The 24,363-nt window shown below is 54.0% G+C and overlaps 1 protein-coding gene across 1 annotated transcript; it reads left to right on the forward strand.

Moving 5' to 3' along the window:
• Window positions 1-1,007: 1,007 nt before the first annotated feature.
• Window positions 1,008-11,867, forward strand: AP2S1 (adaptor related protein complex 2 subunit sigma 1). The gene is made up of 5 exons (XM_042918583.1): window positions 1,008-1,138; window positions 4,737-4,886; window positions 10,781-10,894; window positions 11,266-11,325; window positions 11,505-11,867. The coding sequence occupies exons 1-5, from the start codon at window positions 1,136-1,138 to the stop codon at window positions 11,604-11,606; spliced, it is 429 nt and encodes a 142-aa protein (XP_042774517.1). The 5' UTR covers window positions 1,008-1,135; the 3' UTR covers window positions 11,607-11,867.
• The last annotated feature ends 12,496 nt before the right edge of the window (window positions 11,868-24,363 follow it).

Genomic DNA, 24,363 nt, shown 5'->3' on the forward strand with positions numbered 1-24,363 from the left:
TCTGTCAAAGTAAATAAGTAAACTTAAAAAAAAAAAATCAAACCTAGAGAATTTCGGTGACGGGAGAAGAGGACCTTTGTAGGCAGGCAGGGTCTTCTACACAGGTCTGTGGAAGTGGTGTTTAAGGTAAAGGAAGAAAAGGAGCCAGCCTCAGGATGAATGCGGAAAGGTCCATGGGCAATAGCAAAGTACAAAGGAAAAGTTGCTGAGTTAGGAAAACATTTGGCCTATTTGAGATAACTGAAAGGAGACAACTGTACCTCTGGATAGGAAGTAAGAAGATCCTATTATCCTGTGGACGTTAACAATGAGCATTCGTGATGTCAACTAGTATTTATTGAGCACTTACTATGTATCAAACACTGTGATAAGCGCTTTGGAAACTTATCGAAGATGTAAAACAACCCCGCCGAGGTGACCTCTTGATTACTCCTTGTTTACACATGAAGAAATTGAGCTAAGAGGTGAAGTTGTTGTCCCAAAGTCACACAGCTAGGAAATGCAATGGCTGAATTTGCACACAGTCCTCTCAAAATCATTCTCTTAAACCACTGTCAATCTCCCACAGGGAACCGCAATATATTTCAAAAAAAGAACTGGGTGAGCGCGGTCAGAGTCACATTTCGAGTTCCCACAGCGCAGTTTTTTCTCCTTCTTCTCCTTCCTTTTTTTTTTTTTTTTTTTTTCTGCCCCCAGACCCACAGATCAATTTCTTACTTAAAACTACTATTTCCAGCATGCCCTTCTCGCCTTGGGAGGATAGGGATGGAGGGAGGACTACCAGAACTACATTTCCCAGAATGCAACTCCCCGTTGCGGGCTATCACGCAATTGTAGTCCTCGGAAGGGACCATCACCCGCAACTCCCAGCATGCATTCGGGGTCTGTACCGTGGGGTGGGAAAAGGACAGTCGCGCAGCATGTTGGGAAGGGGGACCAGCCCTTTTCCCAGGCTTGCAGCCTGGCCAGGGAAGGCATTCTTCAGACTACAGTTCCCAGTGGGCTGTGCGCGAGAAGGCGGGCGCGTTCTTCTGCCGGAAGTCCGCTCTAGCCCTGGGACCCCGGACTGCTGCGGGAGCCGGAGCTGCCAAGTAGCCGCGGGACCGGGGCCGCTGGGGTCCGGACGGGGGTCGCCATGGTAACGGGGGCGCGCCCACCTTGGGGACGGGCGCAGGGTGGGTCCGCGTGCAGGTGCTTGAGGCTCTCTTGGGTGCTGACAAGCGTCCCCTGCCGCGGTGCGATGGTTTGGGCCGGGCGCGGGCTCTCGGGATTGGGGCCGATTGGAGGCCCGGGAAGGGGGCAACTGGGTGGTGATTCTCGGCGCGGAAGCTCACCGGGGGTCTCGAAGCTAGAGGACATTGGCGACCGAGTGCCAAGGGGAGAGGGCTGTGCGGGAGACATTGGAGATGGCGGGGGCGGGGGGTTGAAATGCGGAGGCGATTCGTGAAGCGGGACCTCGGAGGTGGGGAGAAGGAATGGGAGGTGGGGAGGGGGCGACCCAAGAGGAGGGATCTCTGGGAGTGTGGCAGGATAATTGGAGAAGAATGGAAACCTCTGGGACTGCTTCAGAAGGGGTCTTTAGAAGGCGGAAACTGACACTGAAGGAAGAGAGGGGCTGTTGAAACGGGAGGAGTACTGCTGACGAGAGAGAGGGAGAAAGAGAATGAGAGAGTCTCAAGGGGAAGAGCCTGGGCGCTGGAGACGGGAAGTAGGCTGCTGTAGGGAATGGGGTCAGGGGAAGTGTGTTGCAAAGCAGGAGAAGGCTTGGAGGTAGGGAGTGGGTATTAGAAACGGTTGGGGGGCAATGGAACAGGTCTTTCCAAGAAGAGGGGTCTTGGGTAGGGATAGACATGCAAATGTGAGAGATGTGAATGGAGTTTTTGGAGCAAGGACTGGGCATTGGATTTGGCTCCCCTCCCCCAGGATGGGTCTTTGGGCAGGGAGCTGGAAAACAAGATCAATGGAGGTGGGTGTCAGAACGAGGGAGTCTCCCCCATCAACAGGGTCCTTGGAGGCAACACGGACCTTTGGAACAGGGGAGGAGGCTTTGGCATCAGAGAAGGGATGTCCTCAGTAAAAGGCCTTCTGAGGCCTGAAAGAGGGGATTGATCGAAACCCAGAAATTGGAAATCAAAACGGAAGAGCTCCAGGGGATGGGGGTTCAGAGACAGGGAAGGTTGGGGGGCATCCAGAGGGAACATCAGAGGGGTGAGGGTGCAGGAGGGAAGGGACCTCTTAGGGCAGATTCCCAGAGGTGGAGAGATTCTAATACAGAAGAGGCGTGTAAGGGAATTTGGGGTTGAGCGGCAGTCCTCTCCCTCAGTTCTTTTAGTTAGCTCTCCTCCCCCATATACCCTATATATCTCTGGCTCTGGCCACAGGTTGTGGCTGTCTAGTGAGCCTCCCCCCAGCCAGGCCCAGGCCCTTTCCCTTTGTACCCAGGACCCCTGGCCTGCTAGGAAGTGGTTTTCCCTGGCTCAGCAGATGGGGTTCTTGGAAGGAGAGTGTAATATCCTGTTCCTGTCTGTCTTGATTGGTTGGGGGAAGGGGGACTATTGGAGAGTGAGGCTTAGGAAAGAGAGTGGACTCCCATGAACGGATAGAGGCTCCCGGAGAGTCAGCCAGGGTAAAGGGGTCCAGAGCAAAGCCTTTCGACTCCCAGGTGTGCTTTGTGGCTGTGAGACTTCTTTCTCTGAGCCTCAGTTTCTTCATGTATAAATGGGCATACGCATGCCTGTCTCAAACAGAACTGGGCCTACAGGCAGGCTTCCTAGCTGGGTGAAGTTGGGCCTTGGTTTTCTTTTCTTTTCTTACTATTTTTTAACTCTTTATTTGGGGCGCCTGGGTAGGCTCAGTCGGTTAAGCATCCGACTTCAGCTCAGGTCATGATCTCAAAGTCCGTGGGTTCAAGCACTGCATCGGGCTGTGTGCTGAAGGCTCAGAGCCTGGAGCCTGTTTCTGATTCTGTGTGTTTCCCTCTCTCTGCCTCTTCCCCGCTGTCACTCTGTGTGTTTAAATAAACATTAAAAAAAAAATTTTTTTTAATGTTTATTTATTTATTTTGAGAGAGAGAGTGCGAGCAGGGGAGGGGCTGAGAGAGAGGAACAGAGAGAGAACCCCAAGCAGGCTCGACGCTCAGTGCGGAGCCCGACATGGGGCTCTGTTCCACGACCCCGGGATCCTGACCCAAGCTGAAATCAATAGTCGGACCCATAACCGACTGAGCCACCCAGGCGCCCCGGGCCTTGGTTTTCTTAAAGTCAAATGATGGTGAATTATAATGTCACTAAGAACTAACACTTGTGTAACATTTAGTATGTTCCAGCCACTGTGGTGGGCCCCTGACATTTCTTAACCCTTGCGACTATCTTATGAGGGAGGTGCTCTCATTATGTCCATTATACAGAAGGAGAAACTGAGGCCCAGAGAGGCCAAGTTACTTGCCCATGGACACACAGCCAGGAGTGCCAGGATTCATTCAGGCTCTAGAGTCTGTGTTCTTTTTTTTTTTTTTTTTAATTTTTTTAATGTTTATTTATTTTTGAGACAGAGAGAGACAGAGCATGGATGGGGGAGGGGCAGAGAGAGAGGGAGACACAGAGTCGGAAGCAGGCTCCAGGCTCTGAGCCATCAGCCCAGAGCCCGACGCGGGGCTCGAACTCACGGACTGCGAGATCGTGACCTGAGCCGAAGTCGGACGCTTAACCGACTAAGCCACCCAGGCGCCCCGTAAAAAAAAAATTTTTTTTTTTTGAAAAAAAAAGAAGTGAAGCCTGGACACACGCCTCCACGTGGGTGCGCTTTGAAAACATCGCCAAGGGACAGAAGGCAAGCCAAGGGCCACATAGTTTCTGATTCTATTCACACGCAATGTCCAGAACAGGAAAATCTATAGAGATAGAAAGGTTCTTGTTTGCCAGCGGCCGGAGTGAGGGGAAGTGTCTGCTACACGGGTGGGGGTTTCTTTCTGGGGTGATGAAAATATTCTGGAATTAGAGCCTAGTGATTTTTGCCCAACCATATGAATGCACTAAAAACCACTGGAACGATATACATCTTGAATGGGTGAATTTTAGGTGGCGCGGTCGGTTAAGGTTCTGACTCTATGATCTCTAGCTGGTGAAATCCGGCCTAGTGTCAGGCCCCACGCTGACAGCGCAGAACCTGCTTGGGATTCCCTCTCTCCTTCTCTCTGAGCTCTGTCTCATGTGTGCCGCTCTCTCTCTCTCTCTCTCTCTCAAAAGAAAGAAACATATCTTTTAAGTGGGTGAAATTTAAGAAATTGGTAAGGAAAAAGAAAATAAAGGAGTGGGGTCTCCCGGATTCAGACCACAGAAGTCTGAAACTCAAAACATTTCCCGAGCGCATGCTCTGTGCCGGCTCCTGAATTAAGCTTATAAACCTCTATCCCACCGAACACTGACAAGATGGATCTTCTTAGGAAACTTACTTTGCCGGTGGGGAGTCTGAGGCTGAGGGGGCGGATCCTTTGTCCAAGGTCAAACAGACAGATAGCGGAGCCTGGGCCTCAGGGCCAGGGAGTGGGAAAAGTCACTCCCTTGGGGTGTTGGGACCACCGGGCTCTGGGGAGCAGTTGAGACCCCAGAGGGCAGGCGGCAGGAGGCGTGGCCCGTGGGGATGGGCGGGGCTTTGGGGCGGGGCTTTGGGGCGGGGCAACCTGGACCAGCCCGCTCTCCCCCGCCACGCTCACTTCCGCTTTCTCCTGCTGTCCCCAGATCCGCTTCATCCTCATCCAGAACCGGGCGGGCAAGACGCGCCTGGCCAAATGGTACATGCAGTTCGATGACGACGAGAAACAGAAGCTGATCGAGGAGGTGCACGCCGTGGTCACTGTCCGAGATGCCAAACACACCAACTTTGTGGAGGTGATGCTCCCCTGCCCCCCCATGCCTACCACACTCGCCTGCTTCCCTCCACCCGTCCTTCCTGCCCAGCCTCCTGCCCGACGCCTACCGGCAGGAACCCCTCGGGCCCTCTTTTTCTTCCCGCGTTCATTCCCTCAACACGCTTTGAGCTGGCGATCTTCCTTCTTTGCAAAGACCTTTTCATTGTGGGGAAAAAAAATTTTTTTTTTAAGATTTTAGTTTTAAGTCATCCCTACACCCAATGTGGGGCTCGAACCCACAACCCCGAGACCAAGAGTCACACGCTCTACCAGGCGCCAGGGTCCCCACGTTGTGAAGATTTTCGAACATACAGATTAATACAGTGAGAAGGAAGTTGATTGAAGATTCATACACCAACTATCCAGATTTCATCTGTATTAATATTTCACCCTTTCCTCTACCTTTTCTTTTTCTTTTGGCTGAAGGATTTTTTTTTTTTTCCTCGTGCCTTTTTAAAACTTCCTATAAAGGGGCGCCTGGGGTGGCCCAGATGGTTAAACGTCCGACTTTGGCTCAGGTCATGATCTCAGAGGTCGTGGGTTCGAGCCCCGCGTGGGGCTCTGTGCTGACAGCTCAGAGCCTGGAGCCTGCTTCAGATTCTGTATCTCCCTCTCTCTCTGCCTGTCCCCCATTCGTGGTCGCTCGCTCTCTCTCTCTCAAAGGTAAAGAAACATTAAAAAGAAACTTACTTTAAAAAATTACTATAAAAATGAGGGCGCCCAGGTACCTGGCTGGTTCAGTCGGTGGAGCACGTGACTCTTGATCTCAGGGTTGTGAGTTTAGCCCCACATTGGGTGTAGAGATTGCTTAAAAATAAAATCTTAAAAATGAAATAAAACTCTAGAAAAACACACACAAGTAGAGACTAAGGTAGCGACCTATCCCTTGCTGTAGTGTTTGAAATTAAGTTACAGAGATGATGACTTTTCCCTCCTAATTATCTCAGAAAATAAAGATGCTTCCTTACGTTACCACAATATCATTAGCCGACCTGATGAAAGTAATCATAATCCCTTATTTACTCTAATACCCAATCAATAGTTCAATGTCCCCCAGATTGTCGTAGCTGATTATTCAGAGCCAGCCAAGGATCTTGTATGGCTGTTTTTTGCTATGTCTCAGGTTCGTTCGTTCGTTCATTTTAAGTAATCTCCATACCCAACAGGGGGCTTGAACTCATGACCCTGGCTGTACTGCCTGAACCAGCCTGGTGTCTTTAAATCAGGAAGGCTGTGTCTTTAATTCCCACGGCATCAGCCAGGCTGATTGTCCTGTAAATTCAACACATTTAATGGGGGCCTACTGTATGCCGGGCACTGTTCCTTACTATTATTATTATTACGTTTATGTTTATTATTTTTGAGATAGAGCAGGGGAGAGGCTGAGAGAGGGGGAGACAGAGGAGCTGAAGCGGGCTCTGCGCTGACACCAGAGAGCCCAACGCGGGGCTCGAACTCACGAACTGTGAGATCATGACCTGAGCCGAAGTCGGACGCTTAACCAACCGAGCCACCCAGGCGCCCCCGCCGGGCACTGTTCTGGGTGCGGGAACTGAAAGATCCAAGTCTCCGCCCTGAGGGCACTGATGTTCTGGTCAGAGGGAGGCTGGTGACAAAGGTAGAGCCTGGCGGGTGGTGATAGGTGCCGGGGAGCCAAAGCGTCATCTGTGGGAGGTGAAGTGCTGGCGTGTGTACAGCGGGGGGTCGGAATGCAGGTGTCAGGGATTTAAGGAGGAAGTCTGGAAACGGTAGCATTGGAGCCAAGACCTGAAGGGGCTGAAGAAGTGGCAGGAGATGATATGTGAGAGGGAGGGAGCCCTCCCAACCCAGGGAGTAGCGAGTAAGGAGTAGCGAGCAAAGGCCCTGAGGCAGGAACCTAGTGGGGCATTCCTGGGATAGCAAGAAGGCTAGCGGGTCTGAGGTGCTGTAAGGCAGGGAGGAGGGCCGATGAGGTCAAAGAGATAACGGGGACAGATCACCTGGGGCCTCGTGGGCCTCCTAAGACTTGAGCTCTTATGAGTGCGGTGGCTGCTCCGGGAGGCTTTTGAGCAGAGGAGGGAGGTGGGCCAGCTCAGGAAAGAGCAGGTTGAGGGTGAAGGCCAGGAGTGAGGTGTCTGTTCACACCCCAGCGGAGAATCCAGGACGGAGTGATGAACCGGAGTTTGGGCAGGATGTGGTGATCTGGAAGGTTCTGCAGACTGCGGGCAAGGAAGGCCGAGGGACTTAGCGGGGTTGGGGGTGGGGTGACGATCGACAGAGGGGAACAAAGGAGAGAAGAGAGGCCATATCTAGAGGCGGGAGGTGAGGAGGCAGAGGAAAGCCAGGAGATTCGGGGGTCCCAGCAGCCTAGAGAAAAGGGTTTCCAGGAGGAGGACGGGATGGGGGGCCTTGCGGGGAGCGGGGCGACGGGGCCAGAGCCAGTGCAGCAGGTGCAGGACGGAAGGAGGGGGCGGATGCCCCGTCCCCTGCTGCCAGCATAGTGGGCCTCCTGCTCGGAGTGCTGAGGGACCAGGAGCAGGTCAGTGAGGCCAGCTGGGCAGGCGAGAAGGTCACAAGGGGCCCTGACGCCCAGATCTTCGGTTCCTCCCTATGCAGGCCATTCATTCATTCATTCATGAATTGTTTCCTTGTGCGTTTATTTCCCACTCTCTCCCGCGACCACCCAGAGAGGGCAGGGCTGGGACGGAACAGCTGGGTGGGAGGAGGGCGCCTGACTCAGCCTGAGGGTCAGGGAGGGGTTCCCAGGGGAGGGAATGCAGTGGGGAATAAGAGAGAATTGGTGGGGCGCCTGGGTGGCTCAGTCGGTTAAGCGTCCGACTTCAGCTCAGGTCACGATCTCACGGTCCGTGAGTTCGAGCCCCGCGTCGGGCTCTGGGCTGACGGCTCGGAGCCTGGAGCCTGCTTCCGATTCTGTGTCTCCCTCTCTCTGCCCCTCCCCCGTTCATGCTCTGTCTCTCTCTGTCTCAAAAATAAATAAACGTTAAAAAAAAAAATTAAAAAAAAAAGAGAGAGAGAATTGGTCCCTCCCCCAACGAAGTGGGAAGGATCACGGGTAGGAGACAATAAATACTGTCTCTCTCAGGAGAGAGAGAGAATTGGTCCCTCCCCCAACGAAGTGGGAAGGATCACGGGTAGGAGACAATAAATACTGTCTCTCTCAGGAGACTGAGATCAGGGCAGGCTTCCTGGAGGAGGGGACTTGTGAGAGGAAAACCTAAGAATGAGTACCCAACGAGAAGGCCCAGGCCACCCAAACTTTCTTCCTCTCGTTGGTTCATGAATGCCTATTCCTTAGCACCTATATTAGATTCCGTCTGCTGTGGTAACAAATCACTTTTTTCTTCTAGTTTATTTATTTATTTTGAGAGAGAGAGAGAGCGAGAGAGCGAGCACGCACACGAGGGAGGGTAGGTGAGGAGGAGAGACAGAATCCCAAGCAGGCTCCACACCACCAGCGCCGAGCCCGATGTGCGGCTCGAACTCACTGACTGTGAGATCATGACCTGAGCCGAGATCAAGAGTTGGGACACTTAACCGACTGAGCCACCCAGGCGCCCCTGTGGTAACAAATTACTAAACTTAGTGGCTCCAAACAACACAGATTCGTTGTCTCAACAGTTCTTGAGGTCGGGCGTCCACAATGGCTCAGCAGGGGCTGAGTTCCCTCTGCGGGCTCCGGGGAGAGTCTGTTTCCTTGCCTTTCCCCCACTTCTGGAGGCGGCCTGCGTTCCTCCGCCCGGGGGGGCCCCTTCTCCAGCTTCAAAGGCGGCAGCATAGCCTCTTGAACTCTCTCTCCCACCCACACTCTCCCGTCGTCTTCTTTCCCTTATAAGGGTCCTTGTGGAATTGCTCTGGGCCCCGTCGGGATAATCCCGGATCTCCCCATCTCAAGATACTTAGCACACCTGCACAATCTCTTTTGCCATGTAAGGTCACCTATTCACGGATTTCAGGGATTAGGGCTTGGCCTTCTTCCCGTGCAGGGTGGTGCTGGGGACACAGCGGTGACAGCCCCAGCTCAGTCCAGTGAGGAGACAGACCTGCCCCCAGACAGTGACGCCTGGAGTGGTCAGGGTGGGGATGGGGGCCCCGTGGTGGGGGCAGTTCAGAGGGGGCCTGCCCCGGTCTGCGGGAAGAGACTCATCTGAGAGTATATAGCAGGAGAAGGCATGAAGGTGTGGGGCCGGATCCCTGAGAGAGAGAGAGAGAGAGCACACAAGGTGCCCGTGGGGAGGGGCAGAGGGAGAGGGAGAGAGAGAATTCCGAGCAGGCGCTCAGTGCAGAGCCTGACTTGGGGCTCGATCCCAGGACCCTGAGATCATGACCCGAGCCGAAATCAAGAGTCGACGCTCAACTGAGTGAGCCACCCAGCTTCCCCGAGAAGCCTTCAAATTTAAAACTGAGGCATAGGAACAAGCCGGGAGGGTGACAGTGGGAGACGGAGAGCTTTAAGAAAAAAAAGAATGCTGGGCGCCTGGGTGGCTCAAGCGGTGAAGCATCCGACTCTTGATTTCTGTTCAGGTCATGATGTCAGGGTCCTGAGATTGAGCCCCACGCCTGCTTGGGATTCTCCCTTGCTCCCTGCCCCTCCCCGGCTCTCGCACTCTCTCTCTCTCTCTCTCTCTCTGTAAACAAATAAACTTAAAAAAAAAAGGGGCGCCTGGGTGGCGCAGTCGGTTAAGCGTCCGACTTCAGCCAGGTCACGATCTCGCGGTCCGTGAGTTCGAGCCCCGCGTCGGGCTCTGGGCTGATGGCTCGGAGCCTGGAGCCTGTTTCCGATTCTGTGTCTCCCTCTCTCTGACCCTCCCCCGTTCATGCTCTGTCTCTCTCTGTCCCAAAAAATAAATGAAAAACGTTGAAAAAAAAAATTAAAAAAAAAAAAAAAAAAAGGAAAGGAGACATACTCAAAGTATAGAAATTAACAGAAGGATGAGCCTGGGGGGGAGGGGGTAGGAAAAAAAGAGGCATAAAAATCAGGGACTAATGTTTTGTAGTTTCCACCAGGTGGCGACAAAACATTCTAACACCAGACCCAGAGCTGGGATTTTTCAGATATTGGCCAAAGACCTTGTGCTTAGCAAACCCTGATGCCTATTTGTATCTATATCTATCTCTCTCTCTTTTTTTATTTTATTTTTTTATTTTTTTAATGTTTTATTTATTTTTGAGACAGAGAGAGACAGAGCATGAACAGGGGAGGGTCAGAGAGAGGGAGACACAGAATCTGAAACAGGCTCCAGGCTCTGAGCTGTCAGCACAGAGCCCGACGCGGGGCTCGAACTCACGGACCGCGAGATCATGACCTGAGCCGAAGTCGGAGGCTTAACCGACCAAGCCACCCAGGCGCCCCTCTCTCTTTTTTTTTTTAAAACAAATTTTATTTACTTTGAGAGAGAGAGAGAGAGCGAGCGAGCACACCATGCCAAAGGGGGAGAGGTAGAGAGGAGGAGAAGGAGAATCCCAGGAAGGCTCTGTACTGTCCGTGCAAAGCCCAATGCGGGGCTCAAACCCACGCACCACGAGATCATGACCTGAGCCGAAGTCGGATGCTTAACTGAGCCCCCCAGGTGCCCCTGTATCTATCTCTTTATCTACTTTCCCAGTGCAGACCTCAGTGCAGACGCCCCCTCCAGGAAGCCCTCCTGGATCCCCAGGCTGGGGATGACCGTGGATGAACCTCTGTGGGTTTGGGAGCCCCGCGAGGGGAGGGCCGGGCCTGTCTCCGTCACCACTGTGTCCCCAGCACAGGGCCAGACGCAGAGCAGGGCCTCAGGGACCGTGCATGGGATAACGGACGGAATTTTTTGGCTCCGCTCTGCCCAGCACGTTGGGTCCTGGGCACAGCTGGGCGCTGACAGGCTCTCTGCCCTGCAGTTCCGGAACTTCAAGATAATTTACCGACGCTACGCTGGCCTCTACTTCTGCATCTGCGTGGATGTCAATGACAACAACCTCGCCTACCTGGAGGCCATCCACAACTTCGTGGAGGTGCAGGGGCAGGCGGGGGGTGGGGGGGGGCGGGGGAGCGGGTAGGGGCGCTGTGGCCCCCGGCCCGACTCCCCCCAGAACCACCCCTGGTCTCCCCTCGGGATGCCCAGACCCTCACCACCTCCACCGGGTGGGGGGGGGGGGGGGGGCCTCCCTCTGCCCCTCCCTGCCCGTACAGTTTCCTCTTTCTCCCTCTGCCTGTCTGTCTGTCATGTCTGCCGTCGTTCGCTCTCCGATCATCCCTGCCCCTGACTTTCTGCCTCTGACCGTCTTTGTCACCGCGTCTTTCCTCCTCCCTGCCTCCCCCTTCCTCAGTTTCTCTGCGTGTCTCTCCCTGCCCGGCTCTTAACCATCTCTGCCTCCTCCCCCAGGTCTTAAACGAGTATTTCCACAACGTCTGTGAGCTGGACCTGGTGTTCAATTTCTACAAGGTGGGCTTCCGGTCGGGAGGAGGGAGGAGGGCGGGCCGCCCGGTGCCTCTGCCCCTGTCCGTTTCCTGGCTCTCTGTCATCAGGGGTTCGGACCAGCACCTGTTGGGGGGTGGGGAGGCCTCCCTCACACCGGGGTCTCCCCCCCCGCCACCCCGCCCCATCGACCTCCCTCCGCTCAGGTTTACACGGTCGTGGACGAGATGTTCCTGGCCGGCGAGATCCGCGAGACCAGCCAGACGAAGGTGCTGAAGCAGCTGCTGATGCTCCAGTCCCTGGAGTGAGGGCGCAGGCCCCCCACCCGCCCCGGTCCCCCGGCTCCCTGCTCGCCCCCTTGCCAGGCCCGGGCCACCCCGGTGCCCTCCCTCAGCCGCCCGGGAGGAAGGCCCCCGCTGGGCCCGGGGCCACCAGGAAGGAGACTGCACCCCACCGCCTCCGGGCCCAGCCGTGGGTGGAGGCCACCTCGCGCCTTCCGGGTAACCGTGCCCTTGTCGTGTGACGCTGTGAGTGCACGCGTGGAGCTCCCAATAAACCCGTGGTCCCGCCCGGCCTGTGTCTCTGAGCCCTCGCCTGTTCGCCCTAGAAGCCGCAGGCGCCGAGGGACGCCCCGCCATCCGTCGTCGGTCGGTCGGTCGGTCGGTCGACTAACACCCGTCGGCCTGAGTGAGGCGGGTGCACCGGGTGCATTCCCGCCCGCCCGACCTGGAGGGGCGAGGGGTTTAGACACTGAGCACTTGCCACTGAAATAGTGATACTCCTGCCAACATCTAACAGCAGCAGGCGTCACCTTCCCTAATCCTCACGAGGTCATGACGAAGGGACTGTCAGTATCCCCGCTTTCCAGGTGAGATCACTGAGGCTCGGGAAGGTCGAAAGACTTGCCCGCAGTCACATAGCTAGTGTGGCTAAGCTGGGTTGGTTCTGAGCCCTGGCAGGTGGCTCCAGAATCTTTCTTTTTTTTTTTTTCTTTAATGTTTATTTTTTTATTTAAATTTTTTTTTTCAATGTTTTTTATTTATTTTTGGGACAGAGAGAGACAGAGCATGAACGGGGGAGGGGCAGAGAGAGAGGGAGACACAGAATCGGAAACAGGCTCCAGGCTCCGAGCCATCAGCCCAGAGCCCGACGCGGGGCTCGAACTCACGGACCGCGAGATCGTGACCTGGCTGAAGTCGGAGGCTTAACCGACTGCGCCACCCAGGCGCCCCTCTTTAATGTTTATTTTTGAGAAAGAGTGAGCGAGCGGGGAAGGGGCAGAGAGAGAGGGAGACAGAGGATCCAAAGCGGGCTCTGTGCTGAGAGCAGAGAGCAGAGAGCCAGGTGTGGGGCTCGAACTCATGAACCGCAAAATCATGACCTGAGCCGAAGTCTGACGCCTGACCAACTGAGCCGCCCAGGCATCCTGGTTGATAAGAGTTTTGTTTTGTTTTTCTTTCTTTTTTTAAAAAAAAAAAATTTTTTTTTTTAACACTTATTTATTTTTGAGACAGAGAGAGACAGAGCATGAGCAGAGGAGGCTCAGAGAGAGAGGGAGACACAGAATCCGAAACAGGTCCTGGGCTCTGAGCTGTCAGCCCAGAGCCCGACGCGGGGCTCGAACTCATGGACCGCGAGGTCAGGACCCGAGCCGAAGTCGGACGCCCAACCGACTGAGCCACCCAGGCGCCCCTTGTTTTGTCTTTTAAGTTTATTTATTTACTTGAGAGAGAGACCGCGTGAGTAGGGGAGGGGCAGAGAGAGAGACTCCCAAGCAGGCTCCACACCGTCAGCAGGGAGCCCGATGCGGGGCTCGAACCGTGAGATCATGACGGGAGCCCAAACCAAGAGTCGGATGCACACCCAGCCAGCTGTCGCCCAGGCGCCCCGGCGGTCGCTAATAGACTTTATCTCGCAGGGTTTGCTTGAGGGTGAAGTCAATCCTGAGAAAGTTGAGGGGGTGCGTGACATTAGGAAGCAAACGCTCACTGCACAGACCTGAAGTGCCGGCTGCGGGCCGGGCCCTGTCACAGACACCAGAGACGTCTGCGGAAGCGGACAATGAGCAGCCGGCCCGCAGAGGCGACTTTGTAGACACAATCGTTACAACAGCGTGTTAGTTTCTCGCTGCTGCCGTAACGACTTTCCAAGAACTCGGTGGCTTCAAACGCCGGGGATTGGCGACTGACCACCGGAGGAGGGGTGAGGGTGGAGCGTCTGCGGCTGTCGAGGGGGTGGGAGGTGAGGCCCTCCCCGGGATGGGGAAAGAGCGGGTGGGAGGAATATGCTGAGGTTCTCGGTTCTCGGGACATGGCGAGCGTGTGAGTTTCCTGCAGCTGCTGTAACCTACAACCACAAAGCAAGGTGGCGGAAAAGGAGAAATCAAGCCCCTCACAGTTCCGGGGGCCAGAAGTCTGAAATCAAGGTGTCAGCAGGGCCCTGCTCTCCCCGCCCGCCCCCCACCGCCCCCGACACCCCAGGGTGGGGGGATCCTTCCTTGCCTCTTTCAGTTTCCCGTGGCTCCTGACATCCCCTGGGCAGGGACCACGTCCCTCCAGTCTCGGCCTCCATCGTCACGTGCTCTTCCCTCCTTGCCTGCACCTTCTCCTTTCCTTTCTCTTACAGGGACACTGGTCACCGGATTTAGGGTCCTCCAGGAATTATCCTATATGATAATATCTATTATATTATATATAATATATCTAATATATCATATATTATCTATATGATCTTGGGGAGCCTGGGTGGCTCAGTCACTTGGGCATCTCGATTCTGGCTCAGGTCCTGATTTCGCAGTTGCCAGGATTCCGGGATTTGTGCTCCACTGACAGTGCGGAGCCTGCTTGGGATTCTCTCTCTCTCTCCCTCTGTCTTTGCCCCTCTCCTGCTCATTCTCTCTCTCTCTCTCTCTCTCTCTCTCTCTCAATAAATACGAAAAAGGGGATAATTTACATGATCTCATCTCACGATCTTTTAACATAATGACATTGGCAAAGACCCTTTTTCTGAATAAGGTCATGTTCACAGGCTCCAGGACGTGGCATATCTGGGGAGGTGGGCTGGGGGACCATCCATCACTAGAGTGGGTTTGAGATACCTTGGGTCATCCAGGAAAGGTGACCAGGAGGCCTTTGAACACGCGGACTCTAAGGCTCAGAGAGGGAAGGATGTAGGGAGCGTTCCCTAATTTGTGCATTCAACACCTGTTTCTTGGGCACCTACTACGTGCCAGTCACTGTTTAGCCCTGGGCGGATACCACAGCGAGCAGGACAGGTCACCTGAAGGTGATGGGGCGATGCATACATAAGCAAGTCCGTATCCGCTATGTCACAAAGTGAGGAGTGCAGCGGAGGCAAATAAAACAGGGAGAGGAGGCAGAGAAGCGTGGCGGATGCCATTTCTGTTCGAGATGACGGTCCGGAAAGCCTCTCCGGAGGAGGTGACGCTGGAGCTGAGAGTGAGAGAGGGGAGGGAGTGAACCATGGGAGATTTCAGGGGACGACTGTCCCAAGCAGCGGGAACAGCAGGTGCAAAGGCCCTGGGGCAGAACATGCAAGGAAGCCAGCATGGCGGGAACAGCGTGGGCAGAGGGGAGAGTGGAGGTGATGTGTTCAGAAGATAGAAGCATTGTGGGACAGGAAGGGGACGGCAGATTGCAGCGAGTTGCACCAGCTGTGGTGAGGACACTGGGTTGAGATGAGAGCCACAGGAAGGATTGTTTGTTGGTGGTGGTTGGGAGGGCTTGGGGGGAAGGTGGTGACGGCTTTGTTGAGCTCGACCTCGCACTGCATGCAATTCCCCCACTTAAAACGTACACTTCAGAAGCTTTCAGGGTATTTGCAGGGGTGAGTTACATCACCACGATCACTGTTATTACTGAATTTATTATTATTTTTAATGTTTTATTTATTTTTGAGAGGAGGGACGGGGGGGTGGGGAGAAACAGGAGATCTGAAGCGGGGTCTGGGCTGACAGCAGAGAGCCCGACGCGGGGCTCGAACTCACAAACTCTGAGATCACGACCCGAGCCGAGATGGGACGCTCAACCCACTGAGCCACCCAGGCGCTTTCAACGTGTGAAAATCCTCATCACCCCCCAAAAGACACCCGTGCCCTCAATTGCTGGCACCCCGCAATCCAGCCACCACCTTCCCCCAGACCTGCCCACCCACCAACCTTCTTTCGGTCTCTGTGACTCTGCCCGTTCTGGACGTTTCATAGAAACGGAGTCCTACCACCCGCGCTGCTCGCGAATGCTGAGCCGGGGGGGGGACGGAGAACGGCTAGCTGGGATTTCAGGGAGCCGAGAGGCCAGCAAGGTGACTGGAAGAGTCTGGGCGACAGAGGCCGCTGGCAGGGGCCAGGGCGGGGGGGCACCGCGACCGAAGTAAAGGGGGGGGGGGGCGACACCGGATTCCGGACACGTTTTGAAGGCGGAGAGAGGACTTGCTGACAGTGTGAGGTCAGCTGGGAGAGAAGTCAAGGATCCCTCCCGATTTTTCAGCCCCGAGCGTCGGGGGTCGCGGGGGCCTCCTTTTCCAGGAGCGCGAAGCCAGCGGGAAGAACACGTCTAGTTGGTGCGCTCGAGTGTCCACGCGAGCGGTGCTTGGTGGGTCTGCGGCTCAGGAGAGGACGTTTGGAAGTTGCTAGAACGCTGCAGGTATGGACGGCCGGCCACGAGGTCGCTGAGGTCGCCACGGTGGGGGGCGGGGGAGGGAGAAAGAGGAAGAGGAGCGATCAGAGGGTAACAGAGAGGCTGACAGGCCAGTGCATAGGAAGGAAAGCCACCCAGCGCAGCGTCATCCGATCAAGGGGACCGGGGGGCTCAGGAGGAGAGAGTACCTGTGCCTTCCGTGCCGTTCAGATCACTGCACGATGGCCCTGTCAGGATGGCTCGCTTAGGAATACCTAATGGAGGGGCGCCTGGGTGGCTCAGTCGGTTGGGCGGCCGACTTCGGCTCGGGTCATGATCTCGCGGTCCGTGAGTTCGAGCCCCACATCGGGCTCCGCCCTGGCCGTGCAGAGCCTGCTTGGGATTCTCTCTCCTTCTCTCTCTGCCCCTCCTGTGCAGGCTCTCTCTCTCTCTCTCTCTCTCTCTCTCTCTCTCTCTCTCTCAAAATAAATAAATAAACTTTTTGTAAAAAAAGGTGAATTTTAGGATGTGTGAATGTACCTCAATTCTTAAAAGAAAGAAAGTGAAAAACAAAGAAAAGCTGCTGAGGGGTCACATCAGAGAAGGGCAGAGAATTGGCCACTGGATTTGGTAAAGTGGGGTCAGCGGGGACCAGAGCAGGGCTGGTGGAGCCCGATCCCTGGACCAATCAGAGCGGCTTCTGGAGAGCCCAGGAAAGAACAGGACGAAAGCCCCTAGAAACCCCTGGGAGGAAGTGTTGCTCTAAAAGAAAACAGTGGCTGGGGAGGGATGTGAGATCAGGGAGATGGGGATTTTTTTTTTTAATGTTTATGTATTTATTTTTGAGAGAGAGAGAGCACAAGCAGCATAGGGGCAGAGAGAGAGAGGGAGACGCAGAATCCGAAGCAGGCTCCAGGCTCCGAGCTGTCAGCACAGAGCCCGACACGGGGCTCGAACCCACGAACTGAAAGATCGTGACCTGAGGCGAAGTCTAATGCTTAAGCGACTGAGCCACCCAGGTGCCCCAGGACTGGTGTCCTCTAAGAAGGGGAAATTTGGCCCCAGGGACAGACGGGCTCAGAAGAAAGACAAGTGAGGACACGGGAAGAAGACGGACACCCACAAGCCAAGGAGAAAGGCCTAGAACGGATTCTTGCTCCCAGCCCTCAGAAGGAACCAATCCTGCAACACTTCTGACCTCCTGGGCCACGGGACAATACACTTCTGCCGTTTAAGCCACCCGGTCTGTGGGCCTTTCTTAAAACAGCCCCGGGAAACTAATCCATGTGGGAAAACAAAGCTACAAGAAAAGGCAAGAATCTTTTGAGCAGGAAGGAATACGAGGGCTTGCCTAACCAGAAATCAAGATCATCATTATTTAGCCTCAGCCACTAAGAGACCATGGTATTTGTGTAAGATTAGGCAAGCAGATTACCAAAAAAAGAACAGACGGCTCAGAAACAGACCCACACATTCATGGAGATTTCATAAGAGACAGAAGGTCGCCTTTCAGATCACGGAGGAAGGATGTGGGTTATCCACATGGGGCTGTCTAGAAAAGACTGCATTGAAAGTAAAGCCTCTGGACATCAAAAGACACTGTAAACAAAATGAAAAGATATGCCACAAGTTGTGGATGATAGTTGCAATCCATATACCTGACAGAGGGATTCGTGTCCGTAATATATAAAGAGCTCTTGACTAATCAATAAGAACAAGACAGGGGCGCCTGGGTGGTTCAGTGGGTTAAGCATCCGACTTCGGCTCAGGTCGTGATCCCGCGGTCGGTGGGTTCGAGCCCCACATCGGGCTCTGGGCTGACAGCTCAGGGCCCGGAGCCTGCTTCGGATTCCGCGTCTCCCTCTCTCTCTGCCCCTCCCCAGCTTGCACTCTGTCTCTCTCTCTCAAAAATAAATACACATTAAAAAGTTAAAAAAAAAAAAAAAAGAACAAGACAAAACTGAATGAATAACTGTGCAAAAGAGGGAGGGGAAAACAGCCCCGGAAGTTCTGGAAGATGAGGAAAGGAGGCTGGTGATGAGATGGGAGATCTCTACCTCACACCGTATACCAAACATCTGCGATGTAACCTATCTGTAGTTATCAGCCCCCTGGGTGAAGACGGGCCTGGCGGAAGGGGGTGGAAGCTTCATCAACCTGGCTGAGAGTGAATTCAAGGTAAAGACGGGAGAAATTCTTTCTTTCCGGCCTGGGCAAGGGAGAGGCCGGCCCAGGCCAGAGGGAAACGGGAGGTGGAAGACAAGGGTGGCTCTGTGCCCAGCACTTGCCTGAGTCTTGTCAAGGGTGGCCAGGGTCAGCCGTGCCTTTCCTTCCCCTGTGACGCCCGCCCTTGGCGGACCACATCCTCTCTAATTGCCCTAGCGCATGTCAGGCACTTCCGGTGTGCAGCTCATGCTCAGTGGCTTGAGTCGCCTACTTTCTCGGGCGGCACAGACATCCTTCCAGACATGTGGGCTGGAAACTTTGAAGGGCCTCATGACTCACCTCTGCATCGCACAGCCCACATCCCCGCCAGCAGGAAGTCCTGTGGGTTTGAGCTTCAGAATGTATCCAAAGCCTGACCCCCCACAGCCACCACCCCGGTCCCAGAGCCATCGTCCCTCACCTTAGCCATGGCGGTCACCTTAACCGGGACAGAAGGTTCCTTACGCGACGGCAGAACCCTTTCGCAGGAAGTGCACGATGTCACTTGCTTCTTTGAATCCCTTCTGCGGGGCCCCCGGGTGGCTCAGTTGATTGAGCATCCGACTCGCTCAGGCCACAATCTCACGGTTCATGAGTTCAAGCCCCTCGTCGGGCTTGGTGCTGACAGCGTGGAGCCTGCTTTGGATTCTCTGCCTCCCTCTCTCTCTTGCAAAAAAGAAAAACAACGAAAAAAAAATCCCATAGGAATCCCTCCTGCGGCTCTTGCCTCACTCAGAAGGACCTAACGACGCTGCTGTCCCCTCTTTTGCCCCTTTGCTGTTCCTTGAGCTTATCAGACACAGTCCTGCCTCAGGGCCTTTGCACTTATTCTCTCTGCCTGGGACACAGTTCCCCCAGATATTTGTGTGGCTCCTTCTCTCACCTCGTTCAGGTCTCTACTCTAATGTCACCTCCCCCTGCCTGGCCTTCCTGACCTCACCACAGAAAATAGTTATCCCTGGGGCACCCGGCTGGCTCACTCAGGAGAGCACGCGACTCTTGATCTCGGGGTTACGAGTTGGAGCCCCACGTTGGGCACAGAGATTCCTTGAAAACAGAATCTTAGGGGCGCCTGGGTGGCTCAGTCGGTTGAGCATCTGACTTCGGCTCAGGTCACGATCTCGCGGTCTGTGAGTTCGAGCCCCGCGTCGGGCTCTGGGCTGACAGCTCAGAGCCTGGAGCCTGCTTCGGGTTCTGTGTTCTCGCTCACTCTCTGTCCCTCCCCTGCTCCTGCTCTGTCTCTCCCTGTCTCTCTCTCTCTCAAAAATGAACATAAAATTTTTTTTAATAAAAAAAATCTTAAAAACACACTCAATAATGATGCGTAGAAAACGCTCAAGAAATATTAAATGAGTGAACGAACAAATGAGTCCTCTCCCCAGCCCCAAAAGGTAGGGGAGAGGACTATCCCATTTCACAGGTGAGGAGACTGAGGCCCAGAGAGGCAAAGTCACCTCCTGGAGGCCACCCAGTTCCTATCTGTTGAGTTCTTGCTGCAAGGAAGGCTCGGCGCTCGGCCCCCAACTTGAAGGTTCTCTGACGGGGTCTGATTGTCCCCTGCTGGGCAGGTGAGGGCCAAGTCACTTAGCTGGCGCACAGACCCGGGAAGCGGTAGACCCGGGATTCGAGCCTGTCTGGGGTCGGGGCCATCGTTTCCCCTGTGGCTGCCCGCGAGCCGGTGTGAGAGGCCGAGCGAGATAACTCGACACCCTGATTCCATTTGTTGTTGTTTCAAACGTTTGCTTTTCATCCTCAACGGACGGGTTAACCCTGTGCTCTCATACCCCACCCAGGGCCCTGGACTTATTTGGAAGCCAATCCCAGATGTCACCTCAAGCGGCCACACGTCCCTTGGTATCCAGGCAGCCTTGGTGTCGCCGAATCTTCAGACATTGAAAACCACGACATGACAGGGGTGCCCGGGGGGGGGGGGCTCAGTCGGTTAAGCGTCTGACTCTTGATTTTGACTCAGGTCATGATCTCACGGTTCGTGAGATCGAGCCCCGCTCCGGACGGACAGCTCGGAGCCTGGAGCCTGCTTGAGATTCTCTGCCTCCCTCGGCTCAGGTCCCGATCTCACAGTTCATGAGTTCGAGCCTCGCGTCGGGCTCTGTGCTGACAGCTCGGAGCCTGGAGCCTGCTTCCGATGCTGTGTCTCCCTGTCTCTCTGTCCCTCCCCCACTCGGGCTCTGTCTCTCTCTCTCAAAAATAAACAAGCATAAAAAAGTTTTTAAATAAAAAAAAAAAACCCAGACACAGAAGACCAACATATGATCCATTTATGTGAAATCTGCAGAAGCAGCAAATCTATAAAGACAGAAAATAGACTGGTTGTTTACCCGGGGCTGGGAGGGAGGGAGAGATTGGGGAGTGATGGCTAAGGGGTATGGTGGTGTTTTTTTTTTTAATTTTTTAATGTTTATTTATTTTTGAAAGAGAAAGAGAGAGAGACAGAGCACGAGCAGGGGAGGGGCAGAGAGAGAGGGAGACCCAGAATCCGAAGCAGGCTCCAGGCTCCGAGCCATCAGCACAGAGCCCGATGCGGGGCTCGAACCCACGAACTGGAGAACAGATTAGTGGTCACCAGGGGTCCAGAAGGAGGTCAGAGCAGGGAAAATGGGGGTGGCCACGCCAGGACAATGCGGGGTCGGTGAGGGAGACATTGTGATGGAATGATCTGTATTCCGACCCGGTCAGTGTCGGGACATCCTGCTTGGGATACCGGACAGTCGATCCTTGTTATTTGTAGATTCCATACTTGCGAATGCAAATACGGAAACCCCCAAAGTCAATACTGGCGGCACTTTCCGGGTCATTCCCAGACATGCACAGAATGGAAAAAAAATAAGTCAATAAATAAAAAACTTGAGTTGCCCAACACACATTCTGAAGTTGAACGGGGCTACAGGTCTGCCTTCCCCTTGCAGCTCCCACGCTGTAAACAAGCGTCCTTTTCACGGTCTATTTAAGTGCCACATTTTATACATTTTTGTGCTTTCTGTCAGTGGTTTTCCTGTTTAAAACAGCCCCCAAGAGTCGTGCTGTCCAGAGTCCCCACGCGCAAGAAGGCTGGGATATGCCTCACGGAGAAAACGTGGACGATGTTTACGTGCGTTAGAAGAACTTCCCTCAGGTGTGAGTTACAGAACTGTTGGCCTGAGTTCAAGGCGAAGGAATCCACAAGGGATGTTATGTAAGGTGTTTTCAAACAGAAACACACAGAAAACAAAGTTACATATTAATGGTTTCGTGAACATGTTGTAAGCAGAAGCTGGCCAGAGCCTAACTGTATGCAGCCCCCGCCCCCAGCTCCGCCCCCCCCCCCCCCCCCCCCGCCCCCCCCGCCCCCCCGCCAACCACCGTGATTCAGTATTCGCTAACTCAGCATTTGCGGCAACTTGACATAGCATGACTGCCGCGAATGAAGAGAATCAACTGTACTATAGTTGTTTTTGTTTTTTTTTTTTTTAACATTTATTCACTTTTGAGAGAGAGAGAGCACACGTGAGTGGGGCGGGGAGGGGGCAGAGGGAGAGGGGGACAGAGGATCCCAAGCGGGTGCAATGCTGGCAGCAGCGAGCCTGAAAAGGGGGCTCAAACTCAAGCCGCGAGATCAAGACCCGAGCCGAAGTCAGATGCTTAACTAACTGAGCCCCCCAGGTGCCCCTCAGCTGTACGCCACTTTTATAAGATGTTCCCATTGGAGAAAGCTCAGTAAAAGGCACACAGGATCTCTCTGTATTTGATTTATTTCTTTAGCATTTTTTAAAAATTTTAAAATTTAATTTTTAAAAAAGTAATCTCTTTGCCTGATGTGGGGCTTGAACTCCTGACGCCAAGATCAACAGTGCGATGCTCCAGTGACCGAGCCAGCCAGGCGCCCCTCTCTGTGTTGTTTTTATTTTTAGTTTCTTAATGTTTATTTGTTTTTGAGAGAGAGAGAGAGAGAGAGAGAGAGAGAGAGAGACACGCGGGGGGAGGGGGGGTGAGTGGGGGAGGGGCAGAGAGAGAGGGAGACACAGGATCCAAAGCAGGGCTCCAAGCTGTCAGCACAGAGCCCGAGGCGGGGCTCGAACTCACAGGAGGGAGCTCATGGCCTGAGCCAAAGTCGGACGCTTAACTGACTGAGCCGCCCAGGAGCCCTCTCTGCGTTGTTTTTTAAAACTGCAACGTGAATCTGGGGCGCCTGGGTGGCTCGGTCGGTTAAGCGTCCGACTTCGGCTCAGGTCATGATCTCGCGGCTGGTGGGTTCGAGCCCCCGCGTCGGGCTCTGTGCTGACAGTTCAGGGCCTGGAGCCTGGTTTGGATTCTGTGTCTCCCTCCCTCTCTGCCCCTCCCCCGCTTGCCCAAGCTCTCTTGCTCTCAAAAATAAATAAACATTAAAAATTAAAAAAAAAATTGTTAAATAAACAACAATAAAATAACGCGCTGTCCTGGAATCCTGAAAACAGCCTTTGTTATCACTAGACCATACACACACACTGTGATTTTGGAGATTTATTCATTCTTTCAACAAACACTTCCTTTAAAAAAAAAATTTAATGTTTATTTTTGAGAGAGAGAAAGGGCATGCTCAGGGGAGGGGCAGAGAGAGAGGGAGACACAGGATCAGAAGCAGGCTCCAGGCTCCGAGCCGTCAGCACCGAGCCCGACGCGGGGCTCGAACCCACGGACGGCGAGATCATGACCTGAGACAAAGTCGGATGCTTCACCTAAGACTGAGCCCCCCAGGCGCCCCTGAGATATGTATCGGCTGGTTCAGTTTCCTGCTCCGAAAATTATCTGCTCAAGTCCTTCGTCCGTGTTTCTCGGCCCCTCCCCCGCTCATGCTCTGTCTCTCTCAAGGTAAATAAATACACTTGAAACAAAAAATAAATCAGTAGATGGAACCATCAGGAATGAACTTGGCCAAGCCACTTGATCTTTTCGAGCCTTGGTTTGCCCATGTGTCAAGCAGGGTCGAAGAGGTGGGAGGCATTGCACGAGCCCGCGTCCCGAATTGCTTTTAGGGCCGCGCGGGGCACATCGTCAGCCCCGAATAAATCTCAGCCACGAGTCACGGTAAGAGTTCAATCGCTACAGAAGTTCTTGTGACTGAGATTTGGCTTCCTCCCTTCTGCCCTGGCTGTCTGTCCCCCCCCCACCCCAGATGTCGCAGCAATCCGTGTAAAAACCTAAGTTGATCACATCTCTTCTCTGCTCGAAACCCCCTGGTGGCTCCCGTCTCAGAGCAAAAGCCAAGGTCTCACAAGGCTCCACGCCGTCTGTCACCCTGCCTAATGTCCCCATTGCATTTGCTGCCGCTGTTACCCTCACTTACTCTGTGAAGTGCATTGGCTCCTTGAAACCTGGTCATGATCTGAGCTTCCCCCCCCCCATCCCCCCTGCCAGAATCTTTCCTCTTCCTAGAATGCCCTTCCCACAATTCCAGGGGTCTGCTCAAATGTCATCTTGTCGCCCAGGACTTCCCTAAACACCCCATTTCAAATTCCAAACTTTGGGGCCGCCTGGGTGGCTCAGTGGGTTAAGCGTCCGACTTCGGCTCAGGTCACGATCTCTCGGTCCGTGAGTTCGAGCCCCACGTCGGGCTCTGTGCTGACAGCTCAGAGCCTGGAACCCGCTTCGGATTCTGTGTCTCCCTCTCTCTCTGCCCCTCCCCTGCTCGAGCTCTGTCTCTCAAAAATAAACATTAAAAAAAAAAATTCAAAAAAAAAAAAAAAAAGACAAATTTGTTATCTTACGATTCCGGAGGTCTGAAATGAGTCTTATCGGGCTCGAATCAAGCTGTGTTCCTTCTGGAGACCCTAGGGATGTGTCTGTTTCCTTGCTTTTTCCAAACTTCTAGAAGCTTCCCATATCCCTTGGCCCTTGGCCCTCTTTGCCTCACTCCTACCTCTGCCACTGTCATCACATCTCTCTCTCTCTCTCTCTCTCTCTCTCTCTCTCTGCCTCTCCTGCCTTCCTCTTTCCCTTATTAGGACCCTTGATGACATTCGATGCCCCCAGATGATCCGGGGTAATCTTCCCACTCACATAGTGGGCCCTCAATAGATATTTGTGGAGGGTCTACATATTATGGATGTTTTTCCTGATGACCTCAGACGCCCTTACTTCCACTCCCCCACCCCCCACCCCCAGCTTCCTCCTCCCCCTCTTCTCCCAAGAGCAGGGATCCAAGGTAGGAGAAGCCAGATTGGGCAGGGGAGGAGAGATTCGGAACAACCCT

This window comes from Panthera leo, chromosome E2, assembly GCF_018350215.1.
Source record: "Panthera leo isolate Ple1 chromosome E2, P.leo_Ple1_pat1.1, whole genome shotgun sequence".
In the NCBI taxonomy this organism is placed as follows: Eukaryota; Metazoa; Chordata; class Mammalia; order Carnivora; family Felidae; genus Panthera; species Panthera leo.

Excerpts from the sequence above, each read along its gene's own strand:
- AP2S1 (XM_042918583.1), top strand. Across the intron at positions 10,895-11,265 it reads CCATCCACAACTTCGTGGAG|GTCTTAAACGAGTATTTCCA; the intron begins GTGCAGGGGCAG and ends CTCCTCCCCCAG. Across the intron at positions 11,326-11,504 it reads TGGTGTTCAATTTCTACAAG|GTTTACACGGTCGTGGACGA; the intron begins GTGGGCTTCCGG and ends CCCTCCGCTCAG.